The 19,641-nt window shown below is 46.9% G+C and overlaps 1 protein-coding gene across 6 annotated transcripts in view; it reads right to left on the reverse strand.

The window, feature by feature from the left end:
- Window positions 1-19,641, reverse strand: part of Antp (homeotic protein antennapedia) — a 151,440-nt gene that overhangs the window by 14,899 nt on the left and 116,900 nt on the right. For all 6 annotated transcript variants that reach the window (XR_013079420.1, XM_076762249.1, XM_076762252.1 and 3 more), the window contains exon 2: window positions 9,345-10,799. Coding sequence is in view for 5 of the 6 variants with exons in the window: in XM_076762249.1 (XP_076618364.1) it covers window positions 9,345-10,149 (805 nt within the window). In the remaining variant the exon portion in view is untranslated. The remainder of the gene's footprint in view (window positions 1-9,344; window positions 10,800-19,641) is intronic.

Genomic DNA, 19,641 nt, shown 5'->3' on the forward strand with positions numbered 1-19,641 from the left:
ACTTCCTCCGGTCCGCATCCGTCCGAGCCACCATATATTTTAAGCGCGGCTATCCGTCTTGCTTTTTGTATTTCCGTTCCGGGCTGCTTTATGTCACGTTGTTTTCGTTCGAACTTTCTTCGCCGGGGGACCCTCTACGGTTTTTGCCAGCCGAACGGAGACACCACGGGCCCCTCCGCGCAGGGGTCGCACCACGCCGACAAGATAACCTTCGTTCAGGAATTTCGCCGGTTGTTTATGCGCGGCACCGCGAGGAGGGTCGCATTCCTGGCTTCGCGAACTTCCTCGATCCGCCGTCGAAAAAATTATTAACGCCTCCCAGCGATCGGAACAACACGTCTTCCGTTTGTTTCCTCGGTAATCGAACAGCTGACCGCGATTACTCTCGTGAGCAGCCACCTGGGCCCGAAGCGTAGACGACGACGATGCCGGGGAAGGAATTCGACAGAAGTCGCCGCGACGGAGTAAGAAGAACGAAGAGTCCTCCGACACTCATAGAGGGGACTTAGAGAACCCCGATAGGAAGAGGCCTTCGGGTTTCCTTTTTTTGTTCCGCGGCCAGACGAGCAGACAACCGGACAAGAAGACGGAGCCCGAAAGCCCGGAGGAGAGCTGGAAGGTCGAGATAATGAGCAGCGAGAATGGCCCGGCACGACGTATGCATTTGTACGGGGGATATCACTCGGCTTATCCGATGTCCTACTTTGTCCGCCATCGTCCCTTTTCATTTACACCTGCTTGTCGCGCCTCCGTGGGTGGATGTGAGAAACGACGCGCCAAACGGACGCGCGAAATTTGCGAGCGCTGGTAGCTTTTCAAATAGAAATATTCGAAAGCTGATCGAGCTGAGAACAGTATATAGCCCTGGAGAAATATCGTTTTCGGTGAAAGTTGAAAGGAGGATCGCCTATTAACCGGATTCGACCGGCAGAAAATTGTTCCTAATATAGGTGTCCGATCCCAGCGATCCGTTTCCAGAATTTTTTGTGAGCGCTTTCGCTCCAGTTTCCCCCAATCTCGCGGTTAGTTTATACATGCAGGTCCATCAGAGGCCCATATCCCGCCGCCCGTATCGTCCATGGTTGTCTCGGGAGTTCATGGCGGCGGCCCAAAAAGCAAACGGACATAGGATTTCCGTGGACCCATCCATCATCGTCATCCGTCCCTACGCCCTCCTCCGACCGACTTCCCCTCTTTCTCACCCTCCGCCCTCCTTTGCTCGCTCTCTTGCCTGTCTCGTTCGCACTCTCGTCGTTTCCTCGACGCTCCTCCTCTCCCGACCCTCTGGGGCTCCGTCCTCTTTTTGAATATCTCACGAAGCCGCCATCGTTACGGACACCAATCTCGCGTCTGGCAACGCGGACTAGAACGAAACGCGTTTCGAGATGGGAATCTCGATCCCCGCGACCCTTGCCAGCTCGCCCACAGGTTAAAACCGTACGCCCGCCACATGGCACCAAGGGACTTGTTTTCCAGAAAAAAAACGTCACAGGTATTAACACTGAAACTACCACGACCGGTCGAATCACCGTTTGTACAAGTTCCTTTAGAATTTTTAACATACAGTGTTATTTTAGCGCCATTTAACTTCGCCATTTTTCTTACAGTATATGTATAAGGAAATGTATAGCAAAGATGAAAGGAGAAAAGCTTCAGTTTTCACTTAAAACAGTCCTACAATGCGTATTAAAAATACTAAAACTTTAGACGCGGGCAGTTCCGAAACTACTAGGGTTTTATTAATTATTGAACCGCCGTTGGAAGCGGCAAAGCCTCCCCTTCAAAATGGCTTTTCGTTTTTGTCGATACGACTTCCCGTTTCGGAGATATCGTAAGTTATGTAAAAGGTAATTTTTTTAATTCGACTGCGATCTCGCTCGCCGCCTTAGAAAAGGCTAGTAACGCGTATTAAAAATCATAAAACTTTGGACGCGTGCAGTTCCGAAACTACTAGGATTTTCTTAATTATTGAACCGCCGTTAGAAGCGGCAAAGCCTCCCCTTCAAAATGGCTTTTCGTTTTTGTCGATCCGACTTACCGTTCTCGAGATATCGTAATTTATGTAAATAGGTAATTTTTAGAAAATTCTCTTATGGCGCTTCCCGTGTTACGGCGGCTACTAGCGCGCATTGAAATTACCAAAAACTTTAATTACCTGCAGTTTCGAAATTAGTAGCATTTTCTTCATTATTGCGCCATTGTCAGCGGCGGCAAAGCTTCCTCTTTGAAATGGCTTTTGGTTTTTGGCGATCGGACTACCCGTTTCCGAGATATCGTAATTTATGTAAAAGGGTATTTTTCTTAATTTGACTATCTCTGTCTCCGTCTGTCGCGTCGCGTCGTACCTCCTTGTCGCACGTGAGTCGCGCTGACCTACCCTACGAACGTGACTCTCGTGACCTAGTTTCGGGCGTAGTATTTCCAAGAAATTACTACGCACTGTTTACTATCGACGCGCGCGCGAATCAATGGACTCGCGAGCGCACAACAAATCGTAAACAAACCCTATCTCCGAAACTAGCCGCCGCATCGACGCGAAATTAAAATCGCTATATCTCCGGAACTAATAAAGCTATCGACTCTCACGAACGCTCATTTTAAAGGGCATTTCACCCTCTATCCAATGAATATAATTACATTTATAATTTATTTTTTCTTCTATGTTTATTTTGCAATTTACTTTGACAACATCAACTTGAAACAAAAATCACTATATTTCCGGAACTAATAAAGCTATCGACTCTCACGAACGCTCATTTTAAAGGGCATTCCACCCTCTATCCAATGCACGTAACTACATTTATAATTTATTTTGTTTTCTATGTTTATTTTGCAATTTACTTTGATACCATCGAATTGAAACAAAAATCACTATATCTCCGGAACTAATTACGCTATCAGCTTATTCGACCGCTCATTTTAAAGGGTATTGCACCCCCTATCCAATGTACATAACTACATTTATAATTTATTTTTTCTTCTATGTTTATTTTACAATTTACTTTGATACCATCGACTTGAAACAAAAATCACTATATCTCCGGAACTAATTACGCTATCAGCTTGTTCGACCGCTCATTTTAAAGAGTATTCCACCCTCTATCTAATGAACGTAACTACATTTATAATTTATTTTTTCTTCTATGTTTATTTTACAATTTACTTTGATTCTACATACTTAAAGAAGTTCTGGCAATTCCTATTGATTATACGACTCGTTTGCGGTAAAACTGGATTATAAATTGTTTATTTAATTGAAAATAAATTTAAATTTGAGAGAAAGAAGTATATTTCGGTGCCGATATCCAGCGTCTTTTGCCAAATAAACAGGCCCACGTGCTGCGAGCCACGCGAGCCTGATTCGAGCAACGAGCGAACGGGGTATCCCGGGCCTATAAATCCGCGTCCCGCCATTAATCGGGGGAAGGAAAAAATGAAGCTGGCCAGGGAGCAGCGAGGGCCACTTTAATTCCTCGTTACGTCCACGGGTTATTGGCCATTTACGTGGATATTCGCGCGATTAATTCGCCGGTAATCTGCTCCTTTGCCGCGCGTCGGTTCGTCCGAGCGTTCGTGTCTGTGCTCGGATTACATAAGAAACGCGTTGCTCGTGTACACGTGTACGCAATAACGGAAGCCTCGCGCCTATGTAACTGCACCGCTGCACGCTTATTTGCCGCCGAGGCGGGACGGGCTGGTGGAACCCGATATCATAAATCTTTTCGCGCAAAGGGGATCGCAATTATCTTGCGCATTAAATGCATCGCCAGTGTCGATGGGATCTCTTTCCACCGACTGACTGATTGCGAGCGCGGCTCAACGCCGACGATCGGGGGTCTCGGAAAAGGATTAAAAGGCGCGACAGAGACGTATCAAACAATTGCATGGTTCTGTGCGCAAGTTTACGATCTACCTAAGTGGGAGAAAACTTTATTGCTGAGCTTTTAATTAACTACTATGGATCCAAGAGATCGTTGGGATCAGTATGCTTAAATTCGAAGCAGATGAACTGGTATCGTCACGTGACCAGCGGTCTTGCCATGTGGCTGTCAATGCTCACGCAGGGGGGTAGCATGTATTGTTTTATGGAAATGCGAACCATAAAAGGTCCTAATTCCGTTGCATTATTTATAAATCGCGGTTACGAAAGAAACTGCTTGAATTTCCTAACGCGTTTTAATTTTACTTTCCGATGCGTCGGATCGGATTTTAATTTATACCGTACGGAGACGGCTAATGTTCTAGGACCCGTTAAAAATCATCGTGCCCTACATTTTAAGGCTAGTTCACCGCAACTATTTGTACCATCCCTTTGGTGGAATCTGACGGACATTCCTTCGAACGCGTCACGCTGCTCGAACTTTAGAATTATAACCCTATCGCGCGTTACTTTTCATGCGTCCTGGCTATGAGAAATATTACAGGTTTTTTCGTATGATAATGCGTTTCGGGACGATACGTCGACGCGAGATAACGCTGGTTCGCTCTGGCGGCCGCGACTTCGTAATTACATTTGACGGGACGAAGCTACCGACTGTGTTCGCGCGAGAGATAATTTCGACGCTGTTTCTCGTATTAAGTTAATTGGCTTGATCACGGTCCGGAAGAGCTGATGCCCAGGACGTTTCTCCGAGATTCATACGAGCCTTATCCGCTCGGCTGATCAAGTAAAAAGAATGCTAATCTCCGCGGTTGTACGTGGTCTGTCTGATAAATAACCGTGCCGACGATGTAAAAAAATAAAACAATGCTCGCGATGCTAGAACAAATCCTCCTTTTTTGCTACGAAATATTGTTCCCTCCACGTTGATACGCACCTTTTTCCCGTCTTTCGTTGCTTCGACGCAAGACCACGCGTTTACATTGTCTCCCCAGTTTCTTTTTGTTTGGAAATCCGACTGATAAAATCGCAACAATTCACGGTGTCGCGTTCCGACCGATTACAGCGTACTTTCCGTTCGCCAAGTTCGGACGAACTGGTCGTTCGTCGACGTTCAAGTGCAATCGGTAGCCTTTGAGGCATTCATACTATTAAAATGCTTGCGAAGGGGACGTACAATTACCGCCATTAACTTCCCCCGACGTTTCAAGCCGCTGGGTGGCCGTTTTCTCAGCCTTAAAACAGAGTTTCAGCGGCTGTACAGCGAATCGTTCGTATATTTTTATATTTGGATAGTTCTGTTAACGTTCTATCGAATAAAATGTTGGCAGAATTATTTACCACGGTTGTGTGATTCATATCCGGAAACATTAATTGTCAGTAGGCATGAAATTGATACTATTCAGTTCGAGCGACTAACGAGGGATAAATGAGTAATACGAATAGCGTTGCGAAAGTCTCCAACATAAACAAGATCTGCCTTCGAGGCCCCCGTTTTGATCGGTTAATCATTAATCTGCGTATATTAAGATTTCTTCGCAAGATTTACAGTTCTGCACTGGTACTTCGTGTGTCGTAACAGTCTCGCCGTACGCGGTTATTATTTTCATTTAATTTATTTAATGACTTTATTCGCCGAATATAAACGGAATAAAAGCAACAGAAAGGAGCAAAGTATACGTTACGAGAACTGCACCGCTTCAACCAGCGTGAAAGCATAATTTATCCTTGGTATTCTGAACGCCAAATAAGGCTGCCTTACAACCTAACCCAATTTTACTAGCCAAAAAGAGCTATTTCATCATTCTACTTCGGCTTCGTTTAAGATAATTTAATTAATTTTATTTCCCCTTCACCGTTCGATCGTCAAGACAGCTTTATTCGTATTTCTCGTGACTTTCTATACCGCGTAACCCGTTCTAAAAAATTTTCCATTACCGTTTGATCCACCTTGTTGTTTTACCCAACACGTTACCGCGCCGTGACATTCTGTTTTTCCTCGTTCGCGTCTTTTACTTCGTTTTCCTCGTGTTTTGTCAACTCACTCGCAGCTCATACTTTCTGGATCCTGGGCGGTTTCCTTGTTTGATTATTGCGATGTGGTTTATGGTCACCATTCTTCTTCTCGACTATCCAAAATTCGCAGCATTCTGGCTGGCTGAATACAAGGCAGAGACGAATCGTCCCTGTTGCCTCGTTTGCGAAATCTTTCGCGTTACCAAATTTCAAACTATCGTTTAAATTCCCTTCTAAGAATATATTTCGACTCGACTTTTGCTAGGCCATATCGGGAACCTTCGATCCGATATTGCACGCGATTGGACACGTGATCGCGTAACGAGGATCGTCGGTTAATGGCGGTTCGAGGAGACGTCGAGAAGAGGCCTCGACATTAGAAACCGCGTCTCGTGACGTTCGCCAGTAAAACGACAGAATCGACGCGCGGCGTTTCGCGGGCCAAGCCAACTACGCCGGAATTTCCTAACCTATGTAACGCTAGTGTCCCGCAAAAGGTGGCAGGGAATCTCGCCGGTTTCACCGAGCAAATGCCCGGAGAGCACCTGCATCTATAAAATTGAGCCATGCATTATTCATGAAGTCCTGCTTATAGCGCGCTTAGCTCAGCTGGGTGTTTTGCAACGTAGAAAGAAACGGGCAGCCGCGGCCTGGAATGGATAGGCAGATAAATTGATATGAAGTTTATCATGATTGGTTGCCCAGTAAGGGTAATAGGATCGAGTGGGAACTAATAGACACTGTTAAAAGAGGCTCGCGCGGGAAACTGGAGGAGAACGCCGGCGAACGACCAAAGAAAATCGAGAATCAGGTGATTATCGAAGCCCTGGTCCGATGGATGTTCACGGAGAATCGAATTATTCCGACGTGGAACACGATCGAATAGGCTTCCACTGGTATTATACTGCACGCACGGAAACCATGTGCAATAAATTTTATCGACCCCTTCTGAACGAACGTTTTTATCTCGATACAAATTTCGAACAAGGAGGAAAAGATTAACAACTATTTATCTTCCATCTTTATGTTCATAGGTGTTCGATCTCAAAATATAACGAGCTATGGAAGTCAGTAATAAGTGAATTCACTTATAAATTGTAATTAATTACTGAGAAATTGTACACTGAGCTGTACATTATTAATATATCAATCAATTAGCGAAGATTGAGTGGTTCTATATCGATGAACAATCAAACCAGCATAATAGGACTGTACAAGGTTTAACAAAATCATATTCAACGAAATAGAATTAAAATAACATAAAAGAAAATCAAATGGGGACAAAAATATTTAGCAGAGGCGATACTGTAGACCAGAACTAATATTAAAATGGCGGCGGTGTCGCGACAGAAATGTCCGACCAGCCCTAGAACGATCGAAGATTCCCTATTGAGTTCGAGTGCTATTAGGGATGCGAAAATTGAAGGAAATCGTTTTTCCTGTTCAACATCCTCGCAGGGAAAAGCACGAAGCAGACAGTGAGGGATCGATACGTCTGCCAGAAGCACGAGAAATATATGCTGTTTGATGATGCGAGAAAAGACTTAAACGTGCCGACATCTGTGAGCAGATTCAGGCACTCGAGCCTCTTTCTTCCTTTGACTGGCAGCACTCCACGAGCCAGCATCGTCATCCTGAACTGGACCTTTTATCGGCGAATCGGAGTGCTTTGGTACCAGCTTCCGAGCCTAACCGAGAGATGGTCGCGATCTGGCTCGTAGTTTAAACAATATTCAATAGGGAAATACCTTTTACTTTGAAGCTTCGAGATCGATCAAAATTTTACGAGCCCCAGAAATTCAATAAATATATTTTTATACCCGGATCTACGAACAAAATATAAACATACGAGAAGTAAATATCGCCACTAATTAAATTTGTTAACTTAACTATAATATAAACTCATGATTGTACGCGTGTTGCAAGAGAATATTAAGAAAGACTTACGTGAGGAGTTGTTTGAGAGCACTGTTTCGCGAAGATTAACGAGAAAATTAACAGCTTGACGCGACTGGAAGAGACGACTCGTCATCGCGAACTTCGCTGAACAACTGAGAGCAAGGGTGGCAAGGTAAACGGTGATCCAGGAAACGATCGTGAGCCGACCTTGCAAGCTCGCTTCGGATTTGAAGAACGATGACCCACGAGTGAAAGGAAATAAGAGCAAAGGCAACGGGGGGTGGTGAAACCTGTGCTCTTACCTAACCCAGGGACAGATACCTCGGAGTTAAGGGGGGAAACGGCCATTATCGCTTCGTTATTGCCGTCATAAATTTCCAACTCGTTACACCGGAATTATCCCTGCGATTCTTTGCAGTCACGACTCGAGGAAATTTCGGTTAAACCTTTTCCCCGGTTCTGCGTATCAGCGAGCAGGTGGCCCGTCCGAGTGGCCAGTCCAGGACGATCCAAGGTAGCTGGAGACCGTCGAAAGACGCTGGATCCTCCGAAGGTGAAAACGAGGGAACTAGTTCAACGCAACATCGAGCGGAAACGAGCGACCACGAGATATCATGGGAATAAAAGTGGATGAGCAGAGACTCTGCCAAGCTGCGGAGCCAACGCGAACGCAGCCAGCAAGATAACTTTTATGGGAGGGGGAGGGGGCAGAGGACGGTGTACGGTGTGGTGAAACTACCGGGCTAAAAGGTCAGGGCAATAAATAACTCGGGACGTCGGTATACCTAGAAACTGGAGACATTATGCCAATCTTGGCTTGCGAACCGTACAAATGTGGTCTAGTTTTACCTACTGTGTTGCATAAATCTGAAAGCGGCCGGCTACCTGGCGTCCTCTCTAGAAACCTTGCTTTCTACGAAACATTTTTGGTCGCACGGGAGGAAGCCTTGAGCCTATTTTCGAGAACCACGTCACGTGTTCCGATTACCGTGCTCGCGAATATATAATTCCCCCATTTTTTTTTCCTCCTCCTCTTCTCTTTCTGATACAAGGATTTCGTTTTTAAAAGTAAATTGATGTCTTCCGCGTGGCTCCGGAGGCCGCCACCGAGAGGCGGAACGAAGAAACGCGCGCGGAATAACTTGCACGCGATTCGACGCGGCTTTCTAGCTCTTTTTCTTTTTAATTTATGTAAACAGTCGTTTTCGGTAACTCGTTCGACGTCCGGTAACGCTCAAGCGCGAGCATTAATAAACCGCGCAGTTTCTTCCTGAGTTTAATTTACTCCCCGTGGGAAGCGGGAACCGGTTAAGCGCGATTACGGTCTCGCGCCGATGCGTTTGAAAAGTTTCTTTCGATAGCGATTTCCGATATTTGGGAACTACACGATTTCACAGTGATCCTAATCTAAACGCGCAGGCTGGAGTGTCCTAAAAACCCCAGGTCAAGTAGCCCCTAATCAATCACTCTGGGAGAAACGATACTTTCATGCTATTTGGAGTGTAAAGTAAATTGAAGGTGACAAGTCAACGTGTTAAGGGTTGCTTACCGAATTGACTTCTCATCCAGGGATAGAGCGGACTCGGTAGGTTGGCGCTTGCCGCGCCTTGAGGAGCACCCTGTTGTTGCTGACTGAGGGGCGAGGCGACCACCCCTTGGTGTTGGGGGGCCGGTTGCTGTTGCTGGGGATGCATACCGGGTTGGGTCTGTTGCGTCGCCGCCTGCGTCTGCTGTTGCTGTTGGTACATCATGTGCTGCTGCTGGGCTTGAAGATGCTGATGGGGCTGCTGTTGCTGCTGATGCGGAGGTTGCTGCGGCTGCATGTGAGGATGCTGGGAGTGCATCTGGTGGTGCATCTGGGACTCGACGAGAGGCGGGCTATCCGGTCCATCGAGCACGCTACCCTGATGATCGACCGCGGCCGCTTGAAGCTTGCAACTCGCGTAGACAATAGGAGTGGACGGATGTCCGTTCGGGGTCGGCGTGTGTCCCATGTGACCCATGCCGGGGCTGGGGGACGTCGACCTGTAACCGCCCATCCCGTCGATGTTCCCGTGCTCCTGCTGATGCTGATAATAGGTCGCGTTACGCATATCCATCCGATTGTACGGCGGAAACCTCGGATAAGGCATATCTTGCTGGCTGCCCGCGGCCCCATAATGGTGCCCAGGCACTCCCTGACGTAGGAGACTAGGGTCGCAAGGGTCCCCGGCTTGCTGAGACTGCTGCTGAACCGACTGCGTTTGCTGGGGCACCTGGACGGCGGCACCGTAGTGCTGCTGATGCTGATGCGGGTGTTCCACCCCGCCATTACGCAGGTCCGGGATGTACGAATTCGCGAAGTACGAACTCATGCTACTGTCCCACCTGTCCCACCTGCTAATGCCACCTCGGTCTTTTTGCGTACTCTCACACTCCGTCCTCTTTCTCCTCGATCGGTTAATCCTCCCGCGTTACTTCCTTTTCCTTTCTGTCTTTATTTTTTGTACTCTCTGCGTACGGACACACACTGTCACACGTCCTTACATATATATATCAATATATGTATACCTATTCTATTTATACATACAATATCACCTCCTCCGGTCGCGATTCCTCTCGGTTTACTCTCCTCCGCGCACTCTCGGACGACACGCGCGGCACACTCTTTCTTTTCTTTTTCTTTTCTTTTTTCTTATCACACCACCATCGTCGCGAATCACTCGCGTATCGTCGGATTTCTTTCTCCTTTACTCCCGCTATCACACTGGGGCTCACCAACGAAGAAAGAAAAACCAGAAACTGGAGCACTACAGAACCGTAAGTTACCAAGCTGCGGGCTTGATAGGGGGGAATAAAAGGGGGTTTAGGGGAGAGGGGGGAAGTTTAAACTTGTACACGAGGGGGGGAAGATGGTAATCAGAGTTCTTCGTCTTCTTCGGTGTGGTACCTTCGTTCAAAGCGCCAAGCCGCACCAGACACGTTCCGTTCCTCTGTCCACCCTGCTAACGAAGTTGCGCCGCACCTGCAACACCAAACAACAGGCGACGCGTTTTAATTTCCTGCCGTGGCACGTTCGTTGATCGCGACGCGCGATATTCCGCCGAGGAACGACGCGACGGAAGAAAAAGGTGTCGAATTTGTCCGTTGGCCGTACCTCGAACGAACAGTCGCGAAACGTTGTACACGAATCCACGCCGCGGAGACCAACGACAGCTCCGTGCGATGATCTTTGCCCGACAAACCGAGCGAACCGAGCGGAGTTTGACTCTGAGTGACAGAAGGCGAGTTACACACGTGCTCGTCACGGTGACGGCCATCGCCCAGACGCCGAACTTGCCCCGGGCCTTCTGTGTGGGCGGGCTAAACGATCGTTAAATTTGGAAAAATTCCCGTCCATTAAGCAGCATGGCTACTGAACGCTTCGTCGAGATTCCCCGCGACCTACTAATTTTTTTGTTGCTCACGTCCCCCCGGGAGGTTCGCGCGTCTCGTTAGTACGTAACTAGAAACGCACGATCGTTTTGAATTCCGGGTAGTCGAAACGAGAAGGGGGCGAAACAAAACGAAAATTAAGAATAAAATTGTTCGAGCGTGTCCGTCCATCGCCTACTGTTTCTCCTTAGACTGAAGTACAACTCAATTTTTCATATAACATTGATACTAGAGTGTATAGTGATGATTGAAAGATTTAAGGATAGTTTTTGGAGTAAGAGTGAGTTTTAAACATACTCGAAGATTCAAAGTTCGCGCGGAGTTCATGAATCCAAGAGGTCCCTTAAGGACGCGTCGGTCCTTTATCGGGCGGCATCTCGTCGAACCTTCAGAACCGATCTCTCGATCCTCGCCCGGAACCCTTCCATACCGACCGTGTGTCATACAGCAACCACAGACGAAGTATACGCAATAAAAAATAATTTTTTCCGAATGGGGAATCATTTCAAGCCTCAGATTATATTTTCGGTAAAGAATTTTTTTCTCGAAAGTGAGCAGGATTTCGAGGGTATGTCTATTCACCAAAAATGACTGTAATTGACCCTCGAAGCCAAAAATAATTTTTTTAGAACGATTCGAAATTTTTTTTTTCGCCGAGAAATTTAGGCACCTACCCCCTGTCGATTTTTCTTAAAAATTCATTTCTGATTTTTAATACTTTTGTTTGACGCCCTACAGAAAAATTGTCTAATACTTTTTTGAAGGTACCTATGAGCTTTACTTCAGAAAAAGTTTCATTGAAATATATTCACTATTGTAGGAATTATAGCTGTTTGAATATTGGACCATTTTTATGGGGTTTTTCTCATTTTGCAGGTTCAAGGACCAACTTTTGGAATATTTTTACGATTTGTACATATTCTATACTAAAATACGCGTAGTTTGCTTTTTTAAACATTAAAATCGTCCAATCCGTTCAGAAGTTATAGCGTTTTAAAGATTCGCATGAAATTTCTGGCCAGAAATGATATTTTCGGTAATGAATTTTTTTCTCGAAAGTGGATAGGAATTCGGGGGTATGTCTATTGACCAAAAATGACTATAATTGACCCTCGAAGCCAAAAATAATTTTTTTTAGAACGATTCGAAATTTTTTTTTTCGCCGAGAAATTTAGGCACCTACCCCCTGTCGATTTTTCTTAAAAATTCATTTCTGATTTTTAATACTTTTGTTTGACGCCCTACAGAAAAATTGTCTAATACTTTTTTGAAGGTACCTATGAGCTCTACTTCAGAAAAAGTTTCATTGAAATATATTCACTATTGTAGGAATTATAGCTGTTTGAATATTGGACCATTTTTATGGGGTTCTTCTCATTTTGCAGGTTCAAGGACCAACTTTTGGAATATTTTTACGATTTATACATATTCTATACTAAAATACGCGTAATTTGCTTTTTTAAACATTAAAATCGTCCAATCCGTTCAGAAGTTATAGCGTTTTAAAGATTCGCATGAAATTTCTGGTCAGAAATGATATTTTCGGTAATGAATTTTTTTCTCGAAAGTGGATAGGAATTCGGGGGTATGTCTATTGACAAAAAATAACTATAATTGACCCTTGGAACTAAAAATAATTTTTTTAGAACGATTCGAAATTTTTTTTTTTCGTCGAAAAATTTCTATATGAGCTTTATAAAAGAAATAAATTTCTATGGACTAAATTCACTATTCTAGGAGACTATCAGAATCAACTACTTCTTGCTCGAATCCCCGTAGCTATAAGAAGCTTCAGAACTCATATACAAGGTGACTATGCATTAGTATATGTAAATGGAGGGGCCATTTCTTTCGGGCACCGGTCTGATAATACTGGATCGCCTTTTTCAATCCCTCCCATAGTCAATTCACATGTATTTATACACACACTGCAGCAGTCTGCCCATCAATACTAACTCAGTGAATAGTTTCTCATCTGACCGCCATCCATGAGAAGGGGACGCTAAAATCACCTCCAGGTCGGTATGGCAGTCGTATGGGGCCACGAAAGTCCATATGGTGTAAGGTCTACCCCTACACCTCGTCTGTCCAACGTCGGTTTAAAGTTAGCCGCCCGACTAGCGTTCCGCGAAGAGGCAGGAGTCTGTGTACCGATTGTTTCGTACCACTCGATGGAGCTGAAGAAAGTTGGAGGAGATAGTATTCGGTAAATTGACCGTGAAACCGTCCCCACTTCCTGAGCCAGCAAGTAGCGAAGGCCTGAGCCCGATTCGAATCAGCTTGGTCCGCGACTAAACTTTCGAGTCGTTTCGAATAGTACTCGAAAACTTTCCGTAACTTTCGAAACTTTCGAGCCCACTCGATTTCCTCGAACCATCCCGGTATACAAATTTTCGACACACGCACAGGACTATAAATTTACCGCTGAATCTCTATAATATTTCGAGCAATATTCTCGTTATTTTAGGGAGGACGTCACGATTTAGGGGGCGTCTTTCTCAAAAATGGCGGGGGGAGCGAGAGTGAGGGAGGATGGAACAAAAGTCCGTGGCTATCGACAGCGATAAAAGCAAAAAGGTGGCTACGAAACGAGGGAATAGAATGTACGGGCGCGTACGGTATTGTGGGCAGCCCGGTGGTCGTGTTGGTGATGGTGAAGAGTGTGGGTAGGGTCGCGGGGGCGGATGTACAAGGGATCGAACGCTAGGCAGGGGAGGGTTGGGGGGCGGCAGGTTGAAGGGTTCGGGCGGAGGTGGGGCCCTTGGGAGTTCGCTGTACACGAGAATGGGTCGGACGCGGGACGATCGCGATTAACATTCCGGCCGCTAGCTCGCTGTTCGCGCGGCGCTTTCATTAATTCCAGCGTATTGATTCCCCGGATTGATGAATGGCCGCCGATAGCGATTCCATGCGCTCCGTACTCCCCCCTGCCCCGTTGTTCCCCGCTATCCCGGATCGCGTATAAATTCTCTCGCAGGATTTTAACTCAATTCCCGCTTTACGGGGCTCGCCTTCGCCGTATTCTTTCCCCCGAAACAGCCCTATTCCCCCGTAACGTATGTTTCTTCTTATTTATTCACTTCCTTCCTGCACCGATGGAGATAGAGAGGCTCGCGTCTCGTTTCCATTGGGACGTAACCCCCTACCTCCCTCGTAGCTTTTTTCCTCGTTGACCCCGCGTCGCGACCTCTACGTCGCGATTATAAACGCGATCGCTGTTACGCCAGCCGTGTAATAAACAGCTCGGAATGGGAAAACGTCACGCCCCGGTATTATCGGGTACGTGTCCCGTGTTTCATTGTTTTCCTCCGCGAAACGTTCCGTTTTTCCGCTTTTTCCCCGCCGTGGTAGCCGCGTTTAATTACACGCCAACTGGCTCTTGACGGAAAGACGTTTCCTGCCGATGGGAGACGTTCGGGAAAACGATAACGACGGGTCGCGCGGACCGATCGGCGGGAGTTCGAGAGTTTCTTCAAGGTCGAGGGCAAACGGGGTCATCGGGCGGCGTTCGGTGGTGACACCGACCGGAAGAGGCATAAACCAACTAGCCGTTTAAAAGGTCTAAGGAGTTCGTGTGATAGCCGACAGATGGCGACGGCGATAGCAGAAAGAACTGGAAAAAACGGGGTGGAGCGTGTCTGACAGCTGGGTGGGTTCGGGGCCAAGGTGATTGAAAACAGGGTGGAGCGTCACGTGACGCCATAGTTGGATATGGAAGTGACGTCAGGGCAGCTATGATGGCCTCTAGTTAACAAAATGGCTCCTGCCGGGGAATTTCTTTGTCCCTCGTAGTAGCCGTTATCGCGGCCCGAGGGCACGTTGTTGCTCCGATTTCCGTAAACAGCGACTGTCGCGGAGTTCGTTCGTTCTACTCGTCGATCCAATTGCTCTCGATCAATTACACAAACGTTTCCCGAACAGCCTGTATAATAGCGGCTCCCGTTTAATGGCAATTAAAACTACTTGTTCGAATCGAAGACAAGCGGACAGAAAACGGAGCAGTTTAGAAATTCTTGGACCTCCCTTAAGAAACAGGAATCTTACAAGCTGAAAACACTTTCTATTCGACGTGGCGTACGCGTATACGTAGGAATTCTCAGTTGTTCTTTATCTTAAACGTTGAATCTGCAATTGGAGGAACATTTGTAGGCTCGATTTGTAATGGCCGATTGAATAAACGACGCGATATCGCGTGGATGGTCCACTAAAGATCGTCACCCGCGAACGGTGGCGGGATTTGACAGTTATGGGGCCCGTAACTCGTGGCAGCCGTTTGCACGCCGTAAAACGGTCGTAAAACTGGAGGAGCTCGTAAAACGGGGACCCTCGAATGGGCCACCGAGGTTCCAGGAGTCGTCAGAAAACTGTCCTTGTATTTTCTTAATTTTCGTTTACGTTTCTGGGTCAGATTGCACCCTCCACTCCGAAATCTTTAAACACCTACTGTAGCAGTTTTTTTCTTTAATTTTATAATCAATGTCGCTGACGCACGTGAAGAAATGTGTCTGGTCATCGAGATGAAAAGGCATCGTAGTAGCAAATAGCGCACCGTAAACAAGCGCGTAGCACAAGAGCGTCGAAGATGATGAATATTTATACTAATTGCCGCGTACAAACCGGTATCCTTAATCTAATTAGAAGCTAATCGTCGGTTGTATTCGACTGAATTAATTGTAGGTCGCTAATTGAAAATACGCGTTACAATAACCATACAACGTTACGCGAGACCGGTTCGGAGAGGTGACTCGCAACGACCGTAGAATTCTCGTCGTTTCGAACCGCGACCCAATTCGAACGGGAATAATTACCCGACGTTTTTTGTTTCTTAATAACCGCCTTTATTAGTAGCAAATTAGCTGCTCAGCTGCGCGTTATCGCGACATGAAATCAAGCTCGCCTCCATCCTCTTTAGCGTAGGTATTTGCTCGACGCCGTTCGCGACACGGAGCTACCGAGTCAACGATAATTGTTGGAATAAAAAAGTAACATGCACTGCCGGTTTGCAACACGATCGCGCATATCGCGATAATCGGCAGGACTCGGTGGAATTTTAATTCGACGATCTATTCCCTCTAGCTTTGATTATTTTCGCGCTGTTTTACATTGTGAAACATAATATCGACTTCTCTGCGTGGTCTTGAAGTGTCTAGGCTTTCCTTGAGAACGGAGTAAAGTTTGTCCGAGCGTGGCAAGAGTCCTCGAATGATTCGTGGCGAGGCAGACCGAAATAGGCTCGCGAATTGCGGTGAATTGAGATTAAATGGAACGAGATAACCGCGAGTCGCTGGCGGCCTTATCGTTGCATCCCTTCATTGCAGCGATGTCTTGCCACCTCGATGGAGCCCATAAATCTGCAAAAGCGCGGTACACGCGAGAAGACACAAGCAGAATGGAATGCTGAACGATGTTATCGGCGCGAGCGTTTCGCGCGTCGTAAACGTAGACCAAATCTTTCCGAGAACGCGATCTCGAATCGAATTAACCCTGTCCCGGAGTCGGATTAAAGTGACCAAGACACCACGGGCGCAAAGAGCCCCGTTAACTGGCGTCAACTTCTCCGTGTTCCGTAGCCGAAACAAGGTTATCGAGTTTCATAACGCTCGAGCATATCTCGAGGAGTTTACCCCGCCTCCACGGAGACTCCAAGGAATCAGAATTGCGCTCGGTGCAACCAGACTACCTTAGTAATCGGTAAACAAGTTGTTCAAGAACCGCGAACGCGTAGCTCTCGGGAGTAACGGGTAACGCCATTTCTTTGCGTCTTCGAGCGTGCTGATATCTCGAATCGGCCGGATACGAAACCATCCTGACCACATGTTATGCTGGAAAGCCATTGGATCGCGTTTCTTTGGGCCTGTAGTTTTTCACGTACCATTTAAAAATAGAATCAACTGTTAGAGTAGTTCTCCGGTATGGGGGAAAAAACTCCTGTTCTGAAGGTAGCATTGAAAATTGTGCAAAGAGGATGGCATAATGTCGAAGCACTTGAAAAAGATCGATGGAGCACCGTCGATAGAAAGGCCCTTATTGAGATTCAGTGTATTGGACGTGTGAAACGCACTTGAGCGATCGAGGATACAAAAACGATGGAAAATGGTTGGCTTTAGTCTCGTGTTATAGCTGTATTTCGGTAATGCTTAGTTTACTAGAACCTACAGGCATTGAAATCTCTCCTTTTCCGGGTGAAGTGGGAATAATTTTTAATCTTAAAGTATAAATCAAGTTCACAAAGACGGGAAATCTGAATTGTGAGAAAAGGCCGTTTCGTGGACGGTGTGTTTCTGTGTGTCAGGAGTGCGGAGGATCGCGAAGGGAGCGGGGTAACGCGGGAACAATCCGAACGCGGCGCGAGCAAGTAGTCCAAGGAGCCATCCAGGAAAAAAAGGATCGGAGGAGTAACGGAGAATAGCGCGGGAGCTCAGCGACGAGGGAAATCAACGAGGGATACCGTTACGCGCGGTGGAAGGTGTCCAGCTGGCGGAAGGTCGACTCGGCATTAAAGGGTGACCGCGATCAAGGTTTCGAGCTGGACTGCTCCATCGAAAAGGATCGCGCTCCACGCAATATATCCTGTGTCTATCCTGGTGGTCGTGGTGTACGTGCACGTGCACGTACGGGCACGCACGCAGAGCGCCCGGTGAACGGAGAACCGACACGCCAGGCGGATCAGCCAAATGCTAACATGCATATGCGATTAGCATAATCGAGTCGGCCTGCAGGAAACCAGTTTGCAAGGCCGCTCAAAAGCCGACCGCCCAATAGCTTATGCCGCTCTCCGCGGACCGGCACGCACGCCGCATCCGTAATTCCATTTCCCCTCACCGTCGCGGCGCGAGCGTCGCCTCGCGTCAGCTGACCGCGAGAAGACACCGAACAGGACCGAGCTGCAACCGCTCCCCGCGCCTCTCGCGGCTGATTGCGAAATCTACCGGAACGACGTGCCCCGCTAGGAATCCCGCGCGCGCCTCTTTTGCTCCTTTTCGACGCTCGTTCCTCTCTTCTTGATCATCCACACGCAAAACCAATGTCGCTACTCTCCTTAATTTAATAGCATTAAATTCAATGTGAACATTTCGAGATGCCTTGATACTACGCCATTTTTAAGGCCAGATTCAGTTTCAGCGACCACAAATCCATCAGAAACGATATACATCATTGCGTGTGTACGTCATATATACGCATGGACGCTCGAGCATCGTCGCTTTGAAGTTACCAACAACGAAAACTGTAACATTCTTGAGTTTCGAAAATACAAGTGTCTTCCAACAAGACTGTGCCCTCATTTTCATCGAAAGAACCTCGTCGATGCATCGATACACGCATCGAGGCTCGAGCGCTGTCGCTTTGAAGTTACAACGTATCCCATTAGCTCCCCACGTCGAACCATACACGGTTGGCCTCGGTTTAAGATAAAAATCGCTTCCCACCCCGCTTTCAAGACCGTCTTCGACTTTATCCCTCGAAGGCGAGAATTGCTGCGTAAATCTTTCGAACTTTCTCGCGGTGATCTCTTAAAAGAGCTCCGGAATTATGACGGCGTTGATTATTTCGCCGGTCGAGGAAACAGCCGCGCTGAAAACGGCGTCGTCGTATTTAATAAACAGAGACACCGCGGTTCTCGCGGACCTCTGGGAACCGGAGCATTTCTGTTTAGAGGGAGCCACGGCCTGGAGGGGGATGAAGAGGGTCGAAACAGTCGGCCATGAACGTCGCAGATAAATTCCACCGACGTTCTGCTATCCGACGATATGTATTACACCCTCGGCCCTTTTTTTCTACCCTCTACAACCGTATTTTTTTCCTCCCACCCCCGTTCGTTTTCAACTTACTTCGGCCGCGGCGTCAGTTACCACCTCTGTTTTCTATTTACTTTTTTGCTTCTCGTCGTCTCTCAATTCTGTGTTCGAGATTATCAACGCTCGTATTTTTCAACGGGTCTCAACCCCCGGTGCTTTTTCCCGGTGTTTTCCGCTCGCGAATCGAAGGCAATCGCGCTCGATAGCACGTTTTGTTCTCGTGAATATAGTCGTTTCAATGAAACCTTTATCGGTCCGAGCGCGGTCGACCTTTTTCACCGTTTTTCGAATCCGTTAAGGGACATTCTTCTCGACGTTTCCCGCCATTGAAACGTCCTTTTCCCCACTTTTATTAAAATAACTTCTGCAGATTTCGGTAAACCCTTCCTACTTCGAGATAAATTGGACGTAGAAATATGAAACAATTTTCATTAAGCGATAGATAACGTAATGACGTTTCCATATCTCGTTCGAAGTGTGGAAATTATCGTGAGCTCGATGCAATGAGTTATGTTTCTTCCACGAACGATCCCATTAATATGTACGACAGGACAACGACGCTTCGGACAGGCGCATGAATATACTGGATTTTCGCGCATAATTTATGGAAATCACCCTGACGAGACGTGTCAAACT

Source organism: Colletes latitarsis, chromosome 3 (genome assembly GCF_051014445.1).
Source record: "Colletes latitarsis isolate SP2378_abdomen chromosome 3, iyColLati1, whole genome shotgun sequence".
Classification (NCBI taxonomy): Eukaryota; Metazoa; Arthropoda; class Insecta; order Hymenoptera; family Colletidae; genus Colletes; species Colletes latitarsis.